This window comes from Chlorocebus sabaeus, chromosome 4 (assembly GCF_047675955.1).
Source record: "Chlorocebus sabaeus isolate Y175 chromosome 4, mChlSab1.0.hap1, whole genome shotgun sequence".
Taxonomy (NCBI): Eukaryota; Metazoa; Chordata; class Mammalia; order Primates; family Cercopithecidae; genus Chlorocebus; species Chlorocebus sabaeus.
Window position 1 is genome coordinate 79,787,892 of NC_132907.1, and position 19,380 is coordinate 79,807,271.

Consider the following 19,380-nt stretch of genomic DNA (forward strand, 5'->3'; position numbering starts at 1 on the left):
ATGATTCCACTTACAGGAGGTCCTTAGAGTAGTCAAATGTGGGGATGGAGTGGAGGTTGCCAGGGGCTCGGGGATGGGGAAGTGGGGAGTTAGTGTTTAATGGGTACAGGGCTTTAGCTCTGCAAGATGAAGAGTTGTGAAGACATGATGGTGATGGTTACACAACATGAATGCTCTTAATCCCACAGAGCTAGGCAATTAAAGACGGCACATTTATGTTATGTGTATTTTACCACAATAAAAAATTAAAGCACATTGATCCCCACTGGCCAAGTGCAAAGTGAAGTTCATCCTACCTCAATCCTGAAACAAGCACTTTTCCGTTGAACTGCCATTTTTACGGCCTCAGAAAACACCTGAAGTTTTTCAATGCCTCTTGACTCAGGTACATGGGGATTACAGGCTGTTAAACTAACTAATAGTTTGAACTAACAGCCTGAACAATTAACTAGAAATATGGGTCTGGGATTACCTGTTTCCCAAACCCCTCTATGATGCCTCAGTATTTATCCCTTACTTCCCAGGGAGAAAATGACACCATGAAACAAATCTCAAATACCAATATTTGATAACCAATTTTATAACCTATGTTGTAAAAGTGTATATAATATCATGATTAAAATGTCAGATAATTTTATAAAAACAATATGTAAAAAATATATACGAAATTCCTACGGTGCTGGAGTGATTTTCTGACAAGAGACTTGTGAGACGAATGGGTAGGCAGTTCTCAGGGGATGGGTGCAGTGCAGGGCTTGGGTATAGTTCAGATGATGGCTGCAGTCCAGGGGATGGGTGTAGCTCAGTGTATGGGTGCAGTTCAGTGTATGGGTGCACAGTTGAGGGGATGGGTGCACAGTTTGGATGACGGCTGCCGTCCAGGGGATGGGTGCAGTTCAGAGTATGGGTGCAGCTCAGGGGATGGGCACACAGTTCAGGGGATGGGTGGAGGCTCAGGTGTAGTGGTGAGCCCAGAGGGTCTGTGCCTGACATGACCTCAGGGTAAGGGACCTCAAAAGGCGGAGTCTGGAGGCGCAGGTGGGTGGTGGGAGGTGCGAGGGCCCGCAGCCCAGCCTCATGCAGAGGCAGCCTCCTTTCCCAGCTGTCTGGCTCCAGAGCCTTCCTAGGTGCTGGTGGGCAGAGACCCCCCAGCCTGGCATCTGTGCCCGTGGACAGACCCATCCCAGGTTTAGGTAAGTGAAGGCTGCTGGGGACAGCCAACAAAAGCCTGAGCAGGGAGCCCGATGGGGGAGGATGCAATGTTCTGCCTGTGTGCTGTGAGGCCCACAGATGTGCACGGTCTGAGAGTTCCCCTTCCCTGATGGTGTAGGGCAGGAGGCCCTACCAAAAGGAAGTGCATCTCCCTTCTGACCTCAGGATCTGCACAGCTGCAGAGCCAGGAGGGCCCTGGCGGGGGCGTGTATCTCCCAGGAGTCATCTGCTGGGACCTCAGGCCTGCCCTCTGCTCTTCTCTACCTCACCCTTGGTGTGTCCCTTTTATAGACTTGAGGGCCATTTGCGATTATTTTCTTTGTCCCTCTGTCTTCCTTTCCTATTAGAGGATAAGCTACATCGGGGCAGGGAGGGCATCCAACTGGGCCATTCCTGGAGCCCTCACGCCTGCTGCTGAGTGCTCAGTACCTCCTTGGTGAGTGGGGGAAGAGAAGAAGACACCAAGTTAGCTGCTTCTCCGATCACAGAACAATCCCCCAAATCCATGCTATCAAATTTAAACCAGTTTTCCATGGTCCTAGAGAAGGTGGTGCATAAACACTACCCATGACCAGTTCTCATCTAAGAAGGAATGGCTGTGGTCACATAGAGGTGTGCACAAGACATTAGCCACTCAAGAACACAGATGGTAAAAAGAGAAATGGGTGAATTCAAAGGCTCTGAAATATATTAGAAAATTCTCAAATACTTAAACCAAGCATCAGGGTATGTCATCATTAAAAGGAAACAGTGCTTATCGGTGTGATGGGTACATGCGCTGGCACAGAGAAAACACACACAGACACACATTACCTTGATACTGTTCTTAAACAGGAATCCTGGCATGGAGAAGCCCTTCTTTTTATCAAGTGGCTCACTGAATATGACAATCTGCTCAAAGAGGAAGATGCGCCTCTCTCTGCAGCGAGGCAGAAGTCCTGCATCTTGGTCTGTGACCAAGAATGTGTCCTGCAAGAGCAGTTTACCCTGGGCAACGATTTTCCCCTAAAACAAGAAATAAAGAGGGAAAAGGAAGGGGAGAAGAAAACATTGCATTCTAAGTCTGAAGCTCTGTTTTCTTTAGATTTCCTCCTATAGAATAATGTATTTTTCTTTTATTAATTTTTGGAGCTTAATTTTTTTTTTCTTTTACTATTCTTGGCCCTAAGCAGAATAATTATCTAAATAAAATGCTTGCCAACGTTTGTAAAGACCTCTGGTGCCTCAGTTACAGTTACAGATTAAAAGTGGAATTTTAAATGTCTGGTTTATACTAGAAGAGTGGTTCTCAAAGTGTGGTCCCTGGGCCGCCAGCAGGAACTCATCAGGCATGCAGAGGAGTTCTCAGAAGGCCTCCAGCGGCCTGTGTGTGTGCTTCAGAGAGAACCACAGCACTAGAACTGTCAATGTTAATTCTCTAGCAAAATAGGAGGCAAGAAAATAAAAACTTCTCCCGCCTCCTTAACTCAATAGTCAAATTTTTAAAAGAAGATTCTGGTTCTGAACTCATCCTGAGGATACGTAATAGGTAATATGTAATATGAATAGTCTAGCAACTCATGCAAACATATCTTTTTTTTTTTTTTTTTGAGACGGAATCTCGCTCTGTCACCCAGGCTGGAGTGCAGTGGCCGGATCTCAGCTCACTGCAAGCTCCGCCTCCCGGGTTTACGCCATTCTCCTGCCTCAGCCTCCCGAGTAGCTGGGACTACAGGCGCCACCACCTCGCCCGGCTAGTGTTTTGTAGTTTTTAGTAGAGACGGGGTTTCACCGTGTTAGCCAGGATGGTCTCGATCTCCTGACCTCGTGATCCGCCCGTCTCGGCCTCCCAAAGTGCTGGGATTACAGGCTTGAGCCACCGCGCCCGGCAAACATCTTAAACTAATGAGGAAGTATCAAGTCCCAGAGATGAGAGAGTGGTGGCCTCCTAGGTCCTACTATATCCATAGCTACTATGGTCTTAAATGCTGAGGAAAGGAAACTCAGTTCTTACACTACTGGGCCCAAGAAACAAAGCCCAGTTCTGCTTGTTTCTGCCATGAGGCGCTGGGCTTTGAGTACAGGCAAGTCCCAAAAAAGCAAATCAAATGCACCAAAAAAAAAAAAAAAAGGAAAGAAAATGTCAATCAGATTGAAGTAAAGTGAGAGAAGCCAGAAAACCAAGTGAAAAGGATCAGCTTTCTCCCCGTGGAGAGAAGTAATCCAAGACAAAAGAAAGAGAGGGAAGGCAGAGGAGCTCTCTTAAAGAACAAGAGCCGCATTACGTCGAATCCTTGCAGCCGCCCCACGTTCATCATGTCGTTGCACCGCCTGGGTACTATGCACATGACTTCCACAGCTCTCTGCGGGAGGGGAGAGAGAAGAGTGGAGGTTCAAGTTCCTCTGGGGAAAATCTGACGTGCTCACCCTCTGACCTGAAGAAGTCTGTTCTTCTTCCCCACCCCCTAGTGTGCAGGACTCATGGGAGGCACTGGAGAGACTGTCACCCACTGCCCTGACCCCCTCCCAGGGCTAGACCACTGTTAGGAGACATGAGGCGAGTAGGAAAAGAGGCTGGTGGGGATTTGGGGGGGCACAGTCACTGACGCATGTACCTCTAATTCTGATGTATCCAGGCTGGCCTTTTTGGAATACTTGAGGAAGTCCTGCAAGGGAAATGGACAGGACATGCTAATGGTGACAAAGACAACAGGAGCTGTCCTTTTATTATTTTGTTAAGAGACAGGGTCGCACTATGTTGCTCAAGCTGGTCTTGAACTCCTGGCCTCAAGTGATCCTCTTGCTTCAGCCTCCTGAGTAGCTGGGACTACAGGAATGAGACACTGCACACAAGCTAACCTTTTGACCACTCACACTGTGCCAGACACTGGGTTCAGCACTTTAGTTCTGAAAGAATTTTTTTTTTTTTTTTTTTTTTTTTAATAGGCAAGTTCTCACTATGCTGTCCAGGCTGGAGTGCAGTGGCTATTCAAAGGAGCAACCATAGCTCACTGCAGCCTCCAACTCCTGGCCTCAAGCTATCTTCCTGCGTCAGCCTCCCAAGTATCTGGGGCTACAGGTGTGCACCACCACACCTGTCTGGTGCTTTAGTTCTACTTTATCTTACTGTTCTCTCAGTAACACAACAAAAAGGCATTCCTATGTGGATTTCAAGCTGCAGTACACAGAGACAGACCAGGTCTATCTGATGGTTCCTGTTTAATGCAAGACAAACTCTTTGTCCCTCTCTATATCCAGGTCCTAAGTGCTGTATATGAAGGAATCTCATTACACTTGAAGTCACTTTTGTCACAGAAAAACATGTGACTCTGCCTTCAGTTATGCTTAAGAATTTAAATCAACCAAGGGCTAGTGTTAAGTTAACAGAGAGGAATACAAAGGGATTCCAAATTTACTTTTATCCAAGGTTCCAAAAAGATTAGAAAGTAATTAAAGTTGATAGAGCAGAAGAAAAATCATTAGCATTCCAAGGTCTGTGGTGGGGGGGAAAAATTCACTTTTACTGATATTTTCATTCCAAACTTGATGTAAATAAAAAATTGAGAAAATTGTTTGAAGTGTTTTCTTAAATTTTTAAGGATTAACTTAACAGAAATAATATACTTGTTACACAAATGATTCCCCTGTCCTACCAAATCCTTCTTCCCCCCACTGAGTCTTATTTTCTCAGCAAACTCACTCCTGACACCAGAGTCTGTCCCGCCACCTCCTCACCTTCAGTAACAGCTGATACTTCATGATTCTCTGCACTGGTTTGATCAACAAATCCGTGAGCTGCAACCTGTGGCCAAGACGCTGCTTTAAGTCCTGCGGTTTTAAGAGACAGAAAAGATCGTATGGGCTGTTCATTAAGGGGCAATTTTTTAGTCTTTGTAATTGTCAGAAAGATTACAACACTGGCAGTAAAAGTAATGAGGAAAAAAAAGCACTAGACTAACTAGAGCTTTGCTAGTTCACAGAATTTCCAAGTTTCACACTTTCACCTGAGTTGTTTTTCAAAGCAGTCTTTTATGCTTGTTTAATGATATTTTTGCAATTGTGTTCTTTTATTTGTATAAATATATATATATTATTTTTAGGCTATAAGTTTAGAACATAAATTATTCTGGATTTGTAATGAGACTTAAGTGTAACACTTATAAAAACCCTTATTTTTAACAATGACTGCAGTCTTCTGAATGCCAGGGGTATGACCACAGACTAAATTCATACTCGTTTCTCAGATTTGTAGGAAAGAAACACAGGTTCAGAAGTCTTATCACTCAGGCTAATTTTCTTTGGAAATTAGTCTCCTGGGAAACCAATGATACTTTAATTTTTGGAAATCAGTTGGAACAAAAGATTCAGAAATACTTTGTATCTTAGATCTTACCTCAAAAAAGGTATCAATGTATTCTGAGACAATGTGCTCAGACTTTGGTTTATTTTGACAATAAACTATGTACATGTGCAACCTTCTCTCCTAGGAATAAAAAAGGCAAACAGTCGGGTTATAACAATGGGAAGCTGGATGAGAATACAAGAGCACACACACATTTCAGCACATTCATAAAGGGAATAATCTTAAAAGCAAGTTGCATGGCTAAGGCTCTTGGGAGTAAACTCCAGATTCATGATGTAGATCAGCATTCTATGGTGGAGCTCCACAACCAATCCTTCCCTATCACTCCCCACACACCATACCCTTCACTTTACAGTACCAAATACCAACAAATACCATAGGTAGCAAAAGAACACTTTTTTTTTTTTTTTTTTAAAGAGACAGTGTCTCACTCTGTTGTCCAGGCAGGAGGGCAGTGGTGTAATCATGGCTCACTGAAGCCTTAAACTCCCGGGCTCAAGCGATCTGCCCATCTCAGCCTCTGAGTAGCTAGGATTACAGATGTGTGTCACCATGCCCAGCTAATTTTTAATTTTTTTATGGTAGGGATGGAGTCTTGCTTTTTTGCCCAGCCTGGTCTCAAAACTCCTAGCCTCAGGCAACCCTCCTGCCTTGGCCACCCAAACTGCTGGGATTACAGGCATGAGCCACTGCACCTGGCTGAAACACCCTTCTTTTTTTTTTTTTTTTTTGAGACGGAGTCTGGCTCTGTTGCCCAGGCTGGAGTGCAGTGACTCCATCTCGGCTCACTGCAAGCTCTGCCTCCCGGGTTCACGCCATTCTCCTGCCTCAGCCTCCCGAGTAGCTGGGACTACAGGCGCCCGCCACCACACCCAGCTAATTTTTTTGTATTTTTTAGTAGAGACGGGGTTTCACCGTGTTAGCCAGGATGGTCTCGATCTCCTGACCTCGTGATCCGCCCACCTCGGCTTCCCAAAGAGCTGGGATTACAGGCGTGAGCCACCGTGTCTGGCCAGAAACACCCTTCTTAATATTAAACAAAGAATTATTGCCATCACTCTAAACCCTGCCAACAGTCCTAGTAAGCCTGGTTGGTTTTAGTAGAGAAGAAAAAGCTCTTTAATCTCAAATCATAAAGGCAGAGGGAAAAAAAATGTAGACAATGAGCCTTTCCATAAATCAGTGATCCTCAAAATAGAGTGTGTAGACCTCCAGTGCCCCCTGAGGTCTTTCCGTGGCTCCATTAGGTCAGAACTATTTTCTAAACACCAGTAAGATGTCAGTTGTCCTTTTCATTGTGCTGATGTGCAAAACCAATGGTGGGTGAAATTGCTGGCACCTTGGCAAAAACTGTTCACTGCCACAAATTTATAGTAAAAAAAAAAAAAAAAAATAGCTTCACTTAAGAATGTCCTGGATGAGTAAACATTATTCTTTTTATTAAAACTCAACCAGGGAGTATATACCTTTTTACCATTCTTGTGACAAGATGATGTCCACACAACACTTGAATTGCACTCGATAAATGTCTCAAGAAAAAGCACTTATGTAACTGAGTTGTGGAACTAACCACTTTTTTTAATGGACCACCATTTTTACTTGGAAGAATGATTGACACAAACTATAATTATTTACTCTAGGGTATCTGTTCATTTTCTTGAACATGAACAAAATAAGCCTGTCATTTCAAGGCAAACAACTGGCAGTGTTTGTTAGTGAAAATTACAGCTCTCAAGCAAAAAATTAAAATCTTGGGAAATATATATCTGCCACTCTGAACTTCACGACACTTAAAGCCTTCAAAGAGATGGGTGGTAAAGTTAAAAAACTGGAATTTTGGAGACTGTGTAATGAAATGTGTCAACCTCTGGAAGATCTGCCTAAGTCTGTGAGCTGGGACCTTCCAGTGGACTGATGCCTGATGTCACAGGACCCCGCATGGCTGCAGGAGCCTCGAAGCCTAATAGAAACGTTAAATGTATTTAATTAACATGTATTTAATGTCACAGCAAGGGAGAAGTTCATGGGTAGGTTTTCAGATTCCATATTGCAACTGACCTTTAAGAAATGATCAACTGTCAAGTTTTGGGGTAGTATCTAAGAAAACTATATAATTATCTGAACAGGCTATTAAAATACTCATCCTTTTCTAACTATATGTGTGTGAGGATGGATTTGTTTGGATACTTGAACCAAAAAACATAGCAATGAGTTAGATGCAGAAGCAGATATAAAAATCCAGTTGTCTTTTATTCAGCAAGACATTAAAGAGACTGGCAAAAATGCAAAAACTCCTGTCCTACCAAATCCTTCTTTCCCCCACTGAGTCTTATTTAGTCACTAACTTAGAAGACTTAGAAATCACTAACTTCTAAAAATATATCGTGATTTTTCCAAAAAACAAAAAACTTTAATGTTAATACACTTATTTTAGATATACACACTATGTGGCTGTTATGTTAAACACACTGCAGGTACAGTTACATCTCTACTCAACAATACCTGCCTGCTCAGACACCCCACACTGTTCAGGCCTGGCTCTGGTCCTTTCTAATCAACCTGTGCTGCTGCTAGCCAAATAGCCAGCTGCAGCCAGGAGACTGGGAAAAGAGGTAACTCATGTTGAAGAAGGGATTTCAATTCCAACTCACTAACACCATGCGGTTTGATTTCATCTTAAACATACGCACTCATGTAAAGTATAAGTGAGTTCTCCTTTAATCTGACAAACCAATGACTAAAGATGACACCATCAGAGAACAGGATATAAGCAATGCTAACGTACTTACGTGTTTAACAAAAAGGGATCCTAGTTTTTCTGGATCTTCAAGGCACTTCTCTAACTCTCCTAAAAAAAAGCTGAAAAGAAAGGAGAAAATATTAGAACTATTTCCAGTGTGGCCTTCTAACTTTAGATTTAGGTTTACATTTTTTCTTTTTCTTTTTTTTTTCTTTCCTTTTTTTTTTTTTTGAGAGAATATCACTCTATCACCCAGGCTGGAGTGCAGTGTGTGATCTTGGTTCACTGCAACCTCCGCCTCCTGGGTTCAAGCAATTCTCCTGCCTCAGTCTCCCAAGTAGCTGGGGTTACAGGCATGCACCACTATGCCTGGCTAATTTTTTTGCATTTTTAGTACAGACGGGGTTTCGCCATGTTGGCCAGGCTGGTCTCGAACTCCTGACGTCAAGTGACCCACTTTCCTTGGCCTCCCAACGTGCTGGGATTACAGGCGTGAGCCACTGTGCCTGGCCAGGTTTACATTTTCAATAGTCTGTTCTGACATGAGCAACTGCGAAGTGTGAAGTACATATTTAACAAATATACGGAAACTTAACAAGTACAAGGAAAACCTTTTGTTAAGCTACAAAGCCTAAAGGAATACAAAGTCATAGGAGATGAGGCACGACTGTGCATCCCTTGGCTGGTAACCTTCCTGGTCTTTGGGCAACGTTCTCATCGCTGTTCAAGGACACAAGTGCTAATATCCTCGGCTGAATAATGAGTGAAAAATAGATGTTTCAAAGTACTTGGACATTTTCCATTTCTGAAAACTTGGTCTTTATACCTGTGAATTTCATATTCATTCTAAGATAATTTTTAAAGACTCAAATTGGACAGCAGATATACAAAACTAAATATGTTACCTGTGTCAGCTTTATGAAGCTTTCTCAAATGTTATCAAAATCCACTTCTAGGTTATAAATATCAGCTCCCTTTAAGATTAAAATTAGGTATCATCGCAGTGACAACATAGCTGTAGGACAACAATGTTCATTGTTTTCTGGGCTGTAGTTGTCTTTTAAGATGTATGTCCACCTTTGTTATCACTTAAATATATTTTTATTTATGTTAATATTTGGTATTACATTAACCCCCAAACCACCATGCCGATTAATGTTGTACTCAGGGATTTACTATCCCTGCTGTGGTGGATAGCATCTCTGGATGCAGTTTCTCTGTCTGGACATCCCAGAAACACTGTCATTTTCAGCTTCCCTTCACAGCCTTAAAAACCAGCCTTGGAAGTAGGAGACTAAATCATAATACAAAATATCCCTTTTTGAATTGGTTTCACTGTAGACTTTCAGTAAGTTTACAGCACAGAGCTATAAACTGGAGTGCTGTTTCTAAAGTTTACCAATCATTTATCTGTAAATCCAAATAAATTAGACATCACGGGGGATACGAAAATAAAGACCTCTCTGACCTGGGTTCAAAGGTTTTACATTCTATTATGAGGGAGAAGTACAGAAATAACAACATTACTTGATACATGCCATGGCAGTTCCTCCTTATATCTGTGCAGTATTTCATAGTTTAAAAGAGCATATTCCCATCTGCTTCTGCAGAAGAGAAGGAGTCTGACTGGGAACACCCAGGCCTAATGGAGAAGCAAGTATTGGAGCTCAGCTTCAGAGAGAGGCCAGAGCTTTGGAGGTGATGACATCTTGCTCCACCCTGTACAGAGGGAGGAGCAGCTGCATCAAGACAGGAGAGCAGAAGGCCCTGCCAGGTAACCGGAGCAGACAGTGCACCTGGAACATTCCACTGGAAGACCAGTGGCCAGCATTAAGCAATCCTCAGATGATGATTTTTAAAGTTATAAGCAAAGTGACCTAAAGGGACAGGTAAGTTGACAAGCTCTGGTAGCCAAGGTGAGCTACGTAGCACCAGTCCCCAGATGGATTGCCTCCTGATTAGGATACGTGTGGGGAACGTAGTGGTATCAGAGTCGAATTTCATGGTAATCATGTCCAGTTTTTCCATTAAAGATTGAGTTGGGCCAAGTGTGGTGGCTCATGCTGTAATCTCAGCACTTTGGGAGGCTGAGCTGGGAAGACTGTTTGAGCCCAGGAGTTCAAGACCACCTTAGGCAACACAGCAAGCCCCTGTGTCTCTATGAAAAATAAAAAGGTTAGATGCGCATGGTGCTGCATGCCTGTAGCCCCAGCTACTACAGATGCTGAGAGATGCTGAGGCGGGAGGGTCACCTGAACCCAGGAGTTCAAGGCTGCAGTGAGCTATGATCACACTATTACACTCCAGTTTGGTGACAGAGCGAGACCCTGTCTCTAAAAAATAAAAATAACATAAAATAATTGGACAAATGGTGTCTTCAAAGTCCTCTAATGATAACTTGTATTTATTCTAAAGATGGCTGCAGTTCTAGTTAGAAATACTTATTGAGGCTTATTCTACGCAGATGTCGTTCTAAGCGCTTTGTAAAAGTATTAACTCAGTCACTCTTCATAAAAAACCCACAAGGTTGGTAACATTATAATGTGGGTGTGCAGATGAAGCATGGAAGTGTACAGTAGGGAGGCTGAGGGCTCAAGTTCAGGACCAGGTCAGCAGCTCCGGCAGCTGGTTCCATGCTGGTGCTTCCAGCTAATCCCTTCCACAGACTCTCGACATGGACCAGCAAGAACAAGAGACGAGATTCTCTCCTTGCCACCAAATGCTACTGCAGAATTCCTGGGTACATCAACATCTCCTTTGCACCAGCTCCCTCCAGGAGGCTACGCAGGTAATAAAATGAACAGAACAAATTCCCTTTGGCCTGGCCTGCCTCGGTTTAGCAAGTGCAGGTGTTTTGCACACCATCGGGCACAACGCATGTTTACGTACTCTCTGTGCCAGTCGTAAATCTGATGGATGTTGCCAAACACAATTTTGTCTTTTCCTTTCATGTCATCAGGAACACCGTCTTCTTTCATAAGTGCCATGTAGCCCTACAATTAAACAGTTATGATAAGTGTATTTCATGGAATATGTCTGAATCAGTTAGCGGCTTACTGATTAACAGTCACAGAGGGCAAAACCGATACATGCACTGTCTTGTAACCAGTTCTTTATCTAAAACAAACAAGAAACCCCATATGAAAAGTATCCTTAACTGATAATTGGAATATGCCCATTACATTCATTGCTGTAATTTTCTTTCCCTAGACTGTTCAGCACTCACAGATCAAAATTCTAAGGAATTAAAGAAGTTTAAATAAGTGTAAATGGTTTCATTAAAATAGTTTGTAAATATTAAATATTTGGTCAGAATCATATCTCCTGTTTTCAGTACTTATTTCTTAGAAACAGAAAGATTTTCTTTTCTTTTTGGATTATTTGTGTAATCTGCTAAATAAGGCTTTAACAATATTTTTATAAATTGATTTTTAAACAACAGTTGATTGAATATGCTGCTAAAAATGTGGCTTAAAATTTCTATTTAATTGAGTCCATACAAGAACCTCTTAAGTACTCATGTTGCTTATCTCATTGTTAACAATGACTGCAGACAAATCAAGCATGTTAAATCTTCTGTGTTACACAATTAACTGTAATAGCTGGTACTTTTAACGGGATGTGTAACCAAAAACTATTGTCCTGTACAAATCTGCAAAGGTGAAAGAATAAACATAAAATTTTATACTACAAAAATAGCTTTTTGATGAGCTGAGTTTTTTAATCTGACTAATCCCCAAATTGACTGGCAGGGATTAGCCTAGAGATGGCTCTTGATCCAGTACAAAACGCAGTGGTTTGCTATGGCTACAGTGCTTGGCAACTTCTGGTCACGGGAAATGGCAATGTATTCTGCACAAAACTATCAGTAAATGAACTGCTGCAGCCACAGTCCAAGCTCTGAACCTGGGTGGATTCAGGATGGAACCAAACCCACAGCTGGGCCACACTGACTTTTTCAACCAGTAAGGTCTCCATTTCTGTAGTGATACCCACACTCTTGTGAAATAATTAAGGCAAGATTCCTATCTACTAAGTATAATATACTTACTTAGTATCATTTAATAATAATATTAAATTATTATTTATAATTATAAATTTTAATTGTTAAAAAGATTATGTCAAGATACACTATGTGAAAAAGAAGCATTTACAACTGAATACAGATGGTAAAGATAATTGGCTAAATTTAATTTTTTGGAAATACTTTGTTGATCATTTTTTATTTTGGGTCAAAAACGTTTTTAAAGCTTTTGAGAGGTGTTCAACTGTCTAACAGGATACTACTTTGGACAACTCCTGGGGCTGATACAAAGTTACTAAATTTCTGGCAATACACACCTCAACCACATAGCCAAGGTCCCGCACATAGTCACGCTCTGTCTCCACCAATTCTTGCAAAACGTAGCTGGAGAGAGAAAGATAGTGTTTATCATGTAAACTCTGTTTTCTAAGTGAATTTTTTTGTACCTCTGCTCCTGGTCAGGGCGGACTCCTTCCGGGACTGAGTAATAATGTATCAAATTTGTACATTTGGGTGTTAAATTCTGGAGGTTCCCAAATCACTTACAGGGTTCCAGTGGTTGACCCCCCCAAGAGCGCTGGAGGTCAAAAGACACTTAGGCACAGTGCATGAGGGCAATCCGGGTGAATCCACCCTTCTGGATTCTGATCACATACAGGGACCACAAAGAAGCTTAGACACAACTTTATGACAAAGTCATGACAGTAAAGGAGGTGGCTTTTACAAATATGATTAAGTCATTTTAACCTTCACTGGCTATACAAGAAAAACTTATAATTCAGATATTTAAAGCCTTGGGTCTAATCACATCACTCACAAGTATTTCTGTTTGTAACATTCAGTTTAAGGCCACTCAGATAAAAGAAGACAATCATTTGATCAGCATAGCAAACAACCTCAATTGGCCTGAAAAGGTTCATTCACGTGTTGTTCATTCATTCATTCAACCAGCATCAACCTGGCACCTCTCACGTGTCCAGCACCATTGGAGGTGCTAAAGAAAACACACAGCCTCTGCCGTTTTGTAGTTTACGTTTTTTTTTCTTCTCCAAAGGTAAGTTTAAACCTTTTGTAACATTTTTCAGGACTCTTTTCACCATATGCTGCTTTACTGGCATTGAGAAACACCTACCAGTAAAGTGTATTTGAAGAATATTCAAGTTTTTGGGACTGGTTCTAATTTTACATGACTTTTTCTTTCACAATCACAGGTACAATAAAAAGTCTAGGAGTTTCTCACCGGACATGGCAGAAGACATTTTCATCTTGCATCATTTTTACTTATGAAGTATCATATACAAATAAAACAAGAAACTGTGGCATGGAACACTGTGCCCTTATTAGGTCCTAAGTCTTACATACGTACAATCACTCAATGAGAGGCCATGGAGCTCCTCATCTCGGTAATTCAGAGCTGAATCTCAGTCACATTTTTGAAGGCAACAAAGACAGGAGGGAACCCGGAGAGCAATAAGAATGAAAACATTTCTGTCTTACTGTCTTCTCTTTAAAGAGCTGGATTTCCTTTCTTCCATCTCATCAATGGGCGAGGAGGAAGACAGAAGGGAATTATCCGAAGGGTTGAAGGAAGGGCTGCTACTATCTCCCTGGTCAACAAGGAGTGAGCTAGGACGATCCTCCAGTGCCTGGAAGACATTGAGATAAGCAACAACACTTACTGCCTACAGCCCATGATTAGCTGAAACTAAGACAAGAAAATACAGAAAATGTATTTGTGAAATTATAAAATCTTTGTGCTTATGAAATTATAGTATTTAAGAACACAAAAAACCCAACTATTAACCAAAAAATAGAGTCAAAGGAGGTGGACAAAAGAGGCAAGTTGGAATGAAAAGGATAGTGAATTTACATACATTAATATATTCTATTTCTCGTTACCAAATAAATGGAAATGTTATACTTGCTTACATCAGAGTGCTGCACTCATTTCTGGATATATCACACACATTTAATATCTAGCAATTTTCTTATTGGTTATATTCCTGCCAAATGAGCCGCTGGGATGCGTGTCGGTCAGGCCAGTGTGGCCCATGGACATGGTGCCTGCATTCCCTGTTGGTGGACTATCAGCAATCTATAGTTCAAACAAACTTGGTTCGTTTCCTGATTATCCTATTATAGTTTTGACTCATACTTCAATGCCTACAGATCACCCAGGTAAAATTAATCTCCATCTAGCAACTTGCATTCTGTCCCTCTATACAAAATAGTAATCATGCTGGTCTTAATTACTTCTGCAATACATTCTTTCCCCCACTAGCTTCTGGTTTCTACAGGTGATTGTTTTTATTGTTGTATCCCTGGTGGAACCTCATGCAAATCTTTGCAAGTGTTCAGCAAATCTGTAAGTTGAATATTGGTGCCTTCTCTCCTTGGATTAATGTGACAATGACTGGTGGCTCATTGCTTTTAATTTGGTACATACTAATCTTGTTTTACCTGGATTCACAGAATACTTAAGATTCACAGTTCTTTTAACATTCCCAAAGCAACAAACTGGATATATAGATATGATTGAACTGGAAAAAATTGTGATGAATTTATTCTTCGTTTGAACAGCACAATACAAAATGAGAAAACAATACCTCACTTAAAACATTTGATATTAAGGCCGGGCGCGGTGGCTCAAGCCTGTAATCCCAGCACTTTGGGAGGCCGAGACGGGCGGATCACGAGGTCAGGAGATCGAGACCATCCTGGCGAACATGGTGAAACCCCGTCTCTACTAAAAATACAAAAAAAAAATTAGCCGGGCGAGGTGGCGGGCGCCTGTAGTCCCAGCTACTCGGGAGGCTGAGGCAGGAGAATGGCGTGAACCCGGGAGGCGGAGCTTGCAGTGAGCTGAGATCCGGCCACTGCACTCCAGCCTGGGAGACAGAGCGAGACTCCGTCTCAAAAAAAAAAAAAAAAACCATTTGATATTAATAAACTAAAATCTCTAATACTTGCTCCAGTTTTTCCTCTTCACAGTACAGAGTATGATTTCATCGTTAAGCAGAGCTTTGAGGACACAAAGTATGTACTGTACACGCAATCTTGTTAAAACCCTTGGAGCTATAAAAAACACACCAACTGCTGATCTTACTTTTGAAAAACAGGACATTAAGTGAGTTAAGGAACAGAGTTTGATCTGAAAAATAAATGCACTCTTTTAAATAAATAGCCATTGAGTTTTACCAAAAGCAAACGTTTTGCTGTGAGTAGTGGAGCTTGTTTCACGCTCATCAGATCACATCTGTTTTTGAGAGCGAGGGGAGAATGTTCCGTACCCCCCCATCCCCCACCCGGACAGCTGAAGCCTGTTAGATTGAATTCTGTTCATTTGAACAGTGAGAAAAAAAAAAAAAAGAAAATAAAGAGAAAGGCTCCAGATGCCCCTGATGCTGCAGAGGACAGGGAGGTAAGACTTCATCAGTGTCCGTGGGGACCTGTCTTCTGGTTTTCTCGACCTGCAACAAAGGAGTCTCCAGGCCCCTCGACTGCCTGTCCTAGATCTGATCTTTCCTGACAAGACAGGCTGCCGAGAGGGTGCCCACACCCTGAAGAGGTGCAGTCGTGGCTAGACATCCTTGTCGCCTTCATGAGGCCCATTTGCCTCTTCCACAAAAGTGAGTGAGAAGGCTGTCACCAGCAGAAGGCTGTCTCTAAACTGCAACCACTGAGACTTTACAGATTTTGGATGAATTATTTGTGAAACTCTCTGGGTTTGGCTGTTTTTTGTGTCCTTGTCAACTTCCTCTCTTTCTTACATGAAGATGGGTCTACAGAAATATTCTACCTCTTATGAGATCACTTTTGGTAAATTATATTTTCTTAGAAAACTGCCCATTTCATTCAGGTTTCATTTTAAATTTATTATCAAAGAGATGAACAAAATAACGTCTTATGATTATTTGAATTTCGTCAGTTTTTTCCTCTCTTATAATTTCTTGATTTTGGGAATTTGTGTTTTCTATTTTCTTGACATGGTTACCTAATGTCTATATTTAAAGAACAAATTTTTGGTTTTATTATGCTACCATTTTCCAGCTCATTAATTTCGGCTTTTATCTCTATAAATTCAATCCTTCTGCTTTTCTTTGGTTTAATTTGTTGTTTTTCTAACATCTTGCATTAGATGTGATTTCATTTATTTTTATTCTTTCTTGTATCTCCCTTTATATTTTGATTAGTGAAGAGAAGAAAATCCCAAAGTCAAGTTCACACAGTCACTGTGGCAGCATGCAAGAAAAATGCACAACCTTTGTTATAACCAGCTGGATCAAGAATGTGGAGGTAAGCCAGAAGAGTGAATCCCAGGGAACACTTTCTAGGGTGGCTTTTATTTTTTGAGTTAAATCCTCAGGTTTTAGGTTTAGGTAGGTTCAGTTCCTTAAACATCATACTGTGTAACAGCTGAACACCTTCTCTCCTCTCCTCCCTAACCCAATAAAGACATACACAGCTTCTGATGAATAAACAATGCACTGTTCAAATCCAATTATGAATGTGCGACAGCCTCAGAAATCACCCACAAGAAAACACATGTGGATGCTTAAGGATCTACTGTGGAGTCAGTATAAGTTGAGGATGTTACAATGATGCATTAGTGTTTTCTGACAAAAAGTAGTTCCCATTTGACATCAGAGCATTAGTGACAGGAAACCAACACAGGTTGATGCTTCTCTTGAACCAGAAAAAGAGGGGAGAATTTAGATAGCATTCCCTGGCCCACTGAAGATGGGATGAATGTATCACATAAAGTACAAACATGGTTCTTCAAAAGGAGGGGGGAGGCACCAGTGAACGACCCTGTGGATGGAACCTGGGTGCGAGCTCCCAGGTATAGCTGAAAAACAGTCTCCGAGGCTGAAGCACTTGCCCGGTGGAACTCACCATAAGGAGACTGTGAACCCAAGTCTATCTGATTCCAAAACCTATGCCTTTCCTATGCCAACAGCTTTATGCCCACTGAAGTGAGCAGAAATAACTCAGTTTCACTGAGTAAACTGAGGAAGTTTAATTCCTCAGAATTGGAAAAGGAGATTAAGCTAGTCAGAGTCAAAACTGACCATGCCACAGACCACCTCTCCATTTGGAAGGCCACGTGAATTAATTACAAATGAATCACAGACCATCTAAAATGCAATACAATTTAAACACCTGCAGCTCTGTGGCCAGATCTGCCTCATAGCATTCCCTGGGAAACCATTTCGGCTATTTGGTAAGAATGATTTTAATGGTTATTTAACTGATGTGTCTAAATGGCTTTTTAAAAAGAGTTTAAGGATGCTTAAAAACTCACTGGATACAATTTAAGCACCCTTCATTTAGACAGTTTTATCAACTTGTCTTTTAAAGAGATACCAAGGATGTAGCTGAACTCAGTCCATACCGGCATGGTTCCAAGCTCCTTTTTTTTCTTTTTCTTTTTCTTTTTTTGAGATAGGGTCTCACTCTGTCACTCAGGCTGGAGTGCAGTGGTACAATCTCAGCTCACTGTAGTCTTAACCTCCTGGGCTCAGGTGATCCTCCCACCTCAGCCTCTCGATAGCTGGGACTACAGGTGCATGCTACCACACCCAGCTGATTTCTGCATTTTTTTTTTGTAGAGATGCAGTCTCGCACTGTGTTTCCCAGGCTGGTCTTGAACTCTTGGCTCAAGCAATCGCTTGCCTTGGCCTCCCAAAGTGCTAGGATTACAGGCATGAACCACCATACCCAGCCTGATTCCAAAATCTTTACCACTGGAGTCCGAATTCGTGAGTTACCCACCACGCCCTAGCAAGCTTCCTGTCCAGTTTCAGAGCTCACTGGGTCTTTTCCGGAACATGATTACCTGGGGAGAAATTTCTAGCTATGGTAGGGTGGCAAGTCAGTCCCAATTTTTCTTTATATAATTCCCATTTGACTCAGTCAACCAGTTTCATTAGAGGCTGTTTGTGGATGGAAGAAGAAATGGGAATGATACATTTGGTACCTAGTTAACGCATTTAAATGCAGGAAGAGAAACTTCTAACTTTAAAGAAGCATACTCTGATTCAGCAATTCCAGTGTTGAAAATTCACCTTACAAATATAATCACAAACATGTAATGGATATTTAGAGAAACATGGGAAACAAATAACTATTAGGAATATATTTAAATAAATTATAGCATAATCATGTCTCTGACCCTTAGTGGCTAGTCAAGTTTTTTATTGTTCTGTGTGCCTCAATTTCCTTATCTGTAAAATGGGATAACAATAATGCATAAAAACCTTATAGGGTTGTTGTGGGAAGTATATAAATTAATACATGCTCAGCACTTAGAACAGTGCCTGGCTTAGAATAAGCTCTCAGTGGTATTATCATCATAGAATTCATGTAAAGGAATACTATACAGTTATTAAATAAAGGAAAAAGGTAATCTGTATGGACTGATGTGAGAAGATCCTCAAGATATGTTAATCATTAGAATCTTAAAAATTGAACGAACCCATCTGGAAAGAAAATGCGTGCACATATATATGTTTGCACCAGCAAGGAAAACATCGGGAGGGAAACGTATCGAACTCTTCGCAGTGGTTACCTCTGGAGAATGGATTGCTCAGGCAGACTGAGGGCTTTTACTTTGGGAGGAGTTGCTTTTAAAAGATATTGTCTTTATAGGGATAGTAGGATATACCAGTCTAAAAAGCTGTTACCATTGGTGGTTTTCCCACTTCCCAGTTAGGAAAACTAAAAAACCAGAAATTAATTGATTTGAATCAGTTAGAAGCAAAACATGCCTGTCTTGCTTCAAAGAACCAACATTTAATTTGGGGCCTTTATCAAATGAACCCACATTGGCCAACTGGCAACAAAGAGATCACTGAGAAAATACAGCCCTTATATAATAATGCAAACCCTTCTCTCGTACACATTATAAATCCAAATGAAAGGTCTCAGGGGTTGCAAAACAAAACTGAGAGTCTAATTGTGGGTACCACTGACCCTGGTACATCTTCAGACAAACTGGAGCTGACCACATTTGCAGTGACTGCAGGCAGGGTGTGTGCAGTGAGGTTTGCCCCAGCTTCC

General features: G+C 41.5%; 1 protein-coding gene across 4 annotated transcripts in view; it reads right to left on the reverse strand.

The window, feature by feature from the left end:
* Nucleotides 1–19,380, reverse strand: part of TRIO (trio Rho guanine nucleotide exchange factor) — a 369,149-nt gene that overhangs the window by 24,478 nt on the left and 325,291 nt on the right. For all 4 annotated transcript variants that reach the window (XR_012092813.1, XM_073014830.1, XM_007961240.3 and 1 more), the window contains exons 38-46: nucleotides 13,816–13,964; nucleotides 12,636–12,702; nucleotides 11,184–11,287; nucleotides 8,344–8,413; nucleotides 5,585–5,674; nucleotides 4,927–5,019; nucleotides 3,807–3,857; nucleotides 3,477–3,554; nucleotides 2,026–2,217 (exon numbers count right to left, since the gene is read on the reverse strand). Coding sequence is in view for 3 of the 4 variants with exons in the window: in XM_073014830.1 (XP_072870931.1) it covers nucleotides 2,026–2,217; nucleotides 3,477–3,554; nucleotides 3,807–3,857; nucleotides 4,927–5,019; nucleotides 5,585–5,674; nucleotides 8,344–8,413; nucleotides 11,184–11,287; nucleotides 12,636–12,702; nucleotides 13,816–13,964 (894 nt within the window). In the remaining variant the exon portion in view is untranslated. The remainder of the gene's footprint in view (nucleotides 1–2,025; nucleotides 2,218–3,476; nucleotides 3,555–3,806; nucleotides 3,858–4,926; nucleotides 5,020–5,584; nucleotides 5,675–8,343; nucleotides 8,414–11,183; nucleotides 11,288–12,635; nucleotides 12,703–13,815; nucleotides 13,965–19,380) is intronic.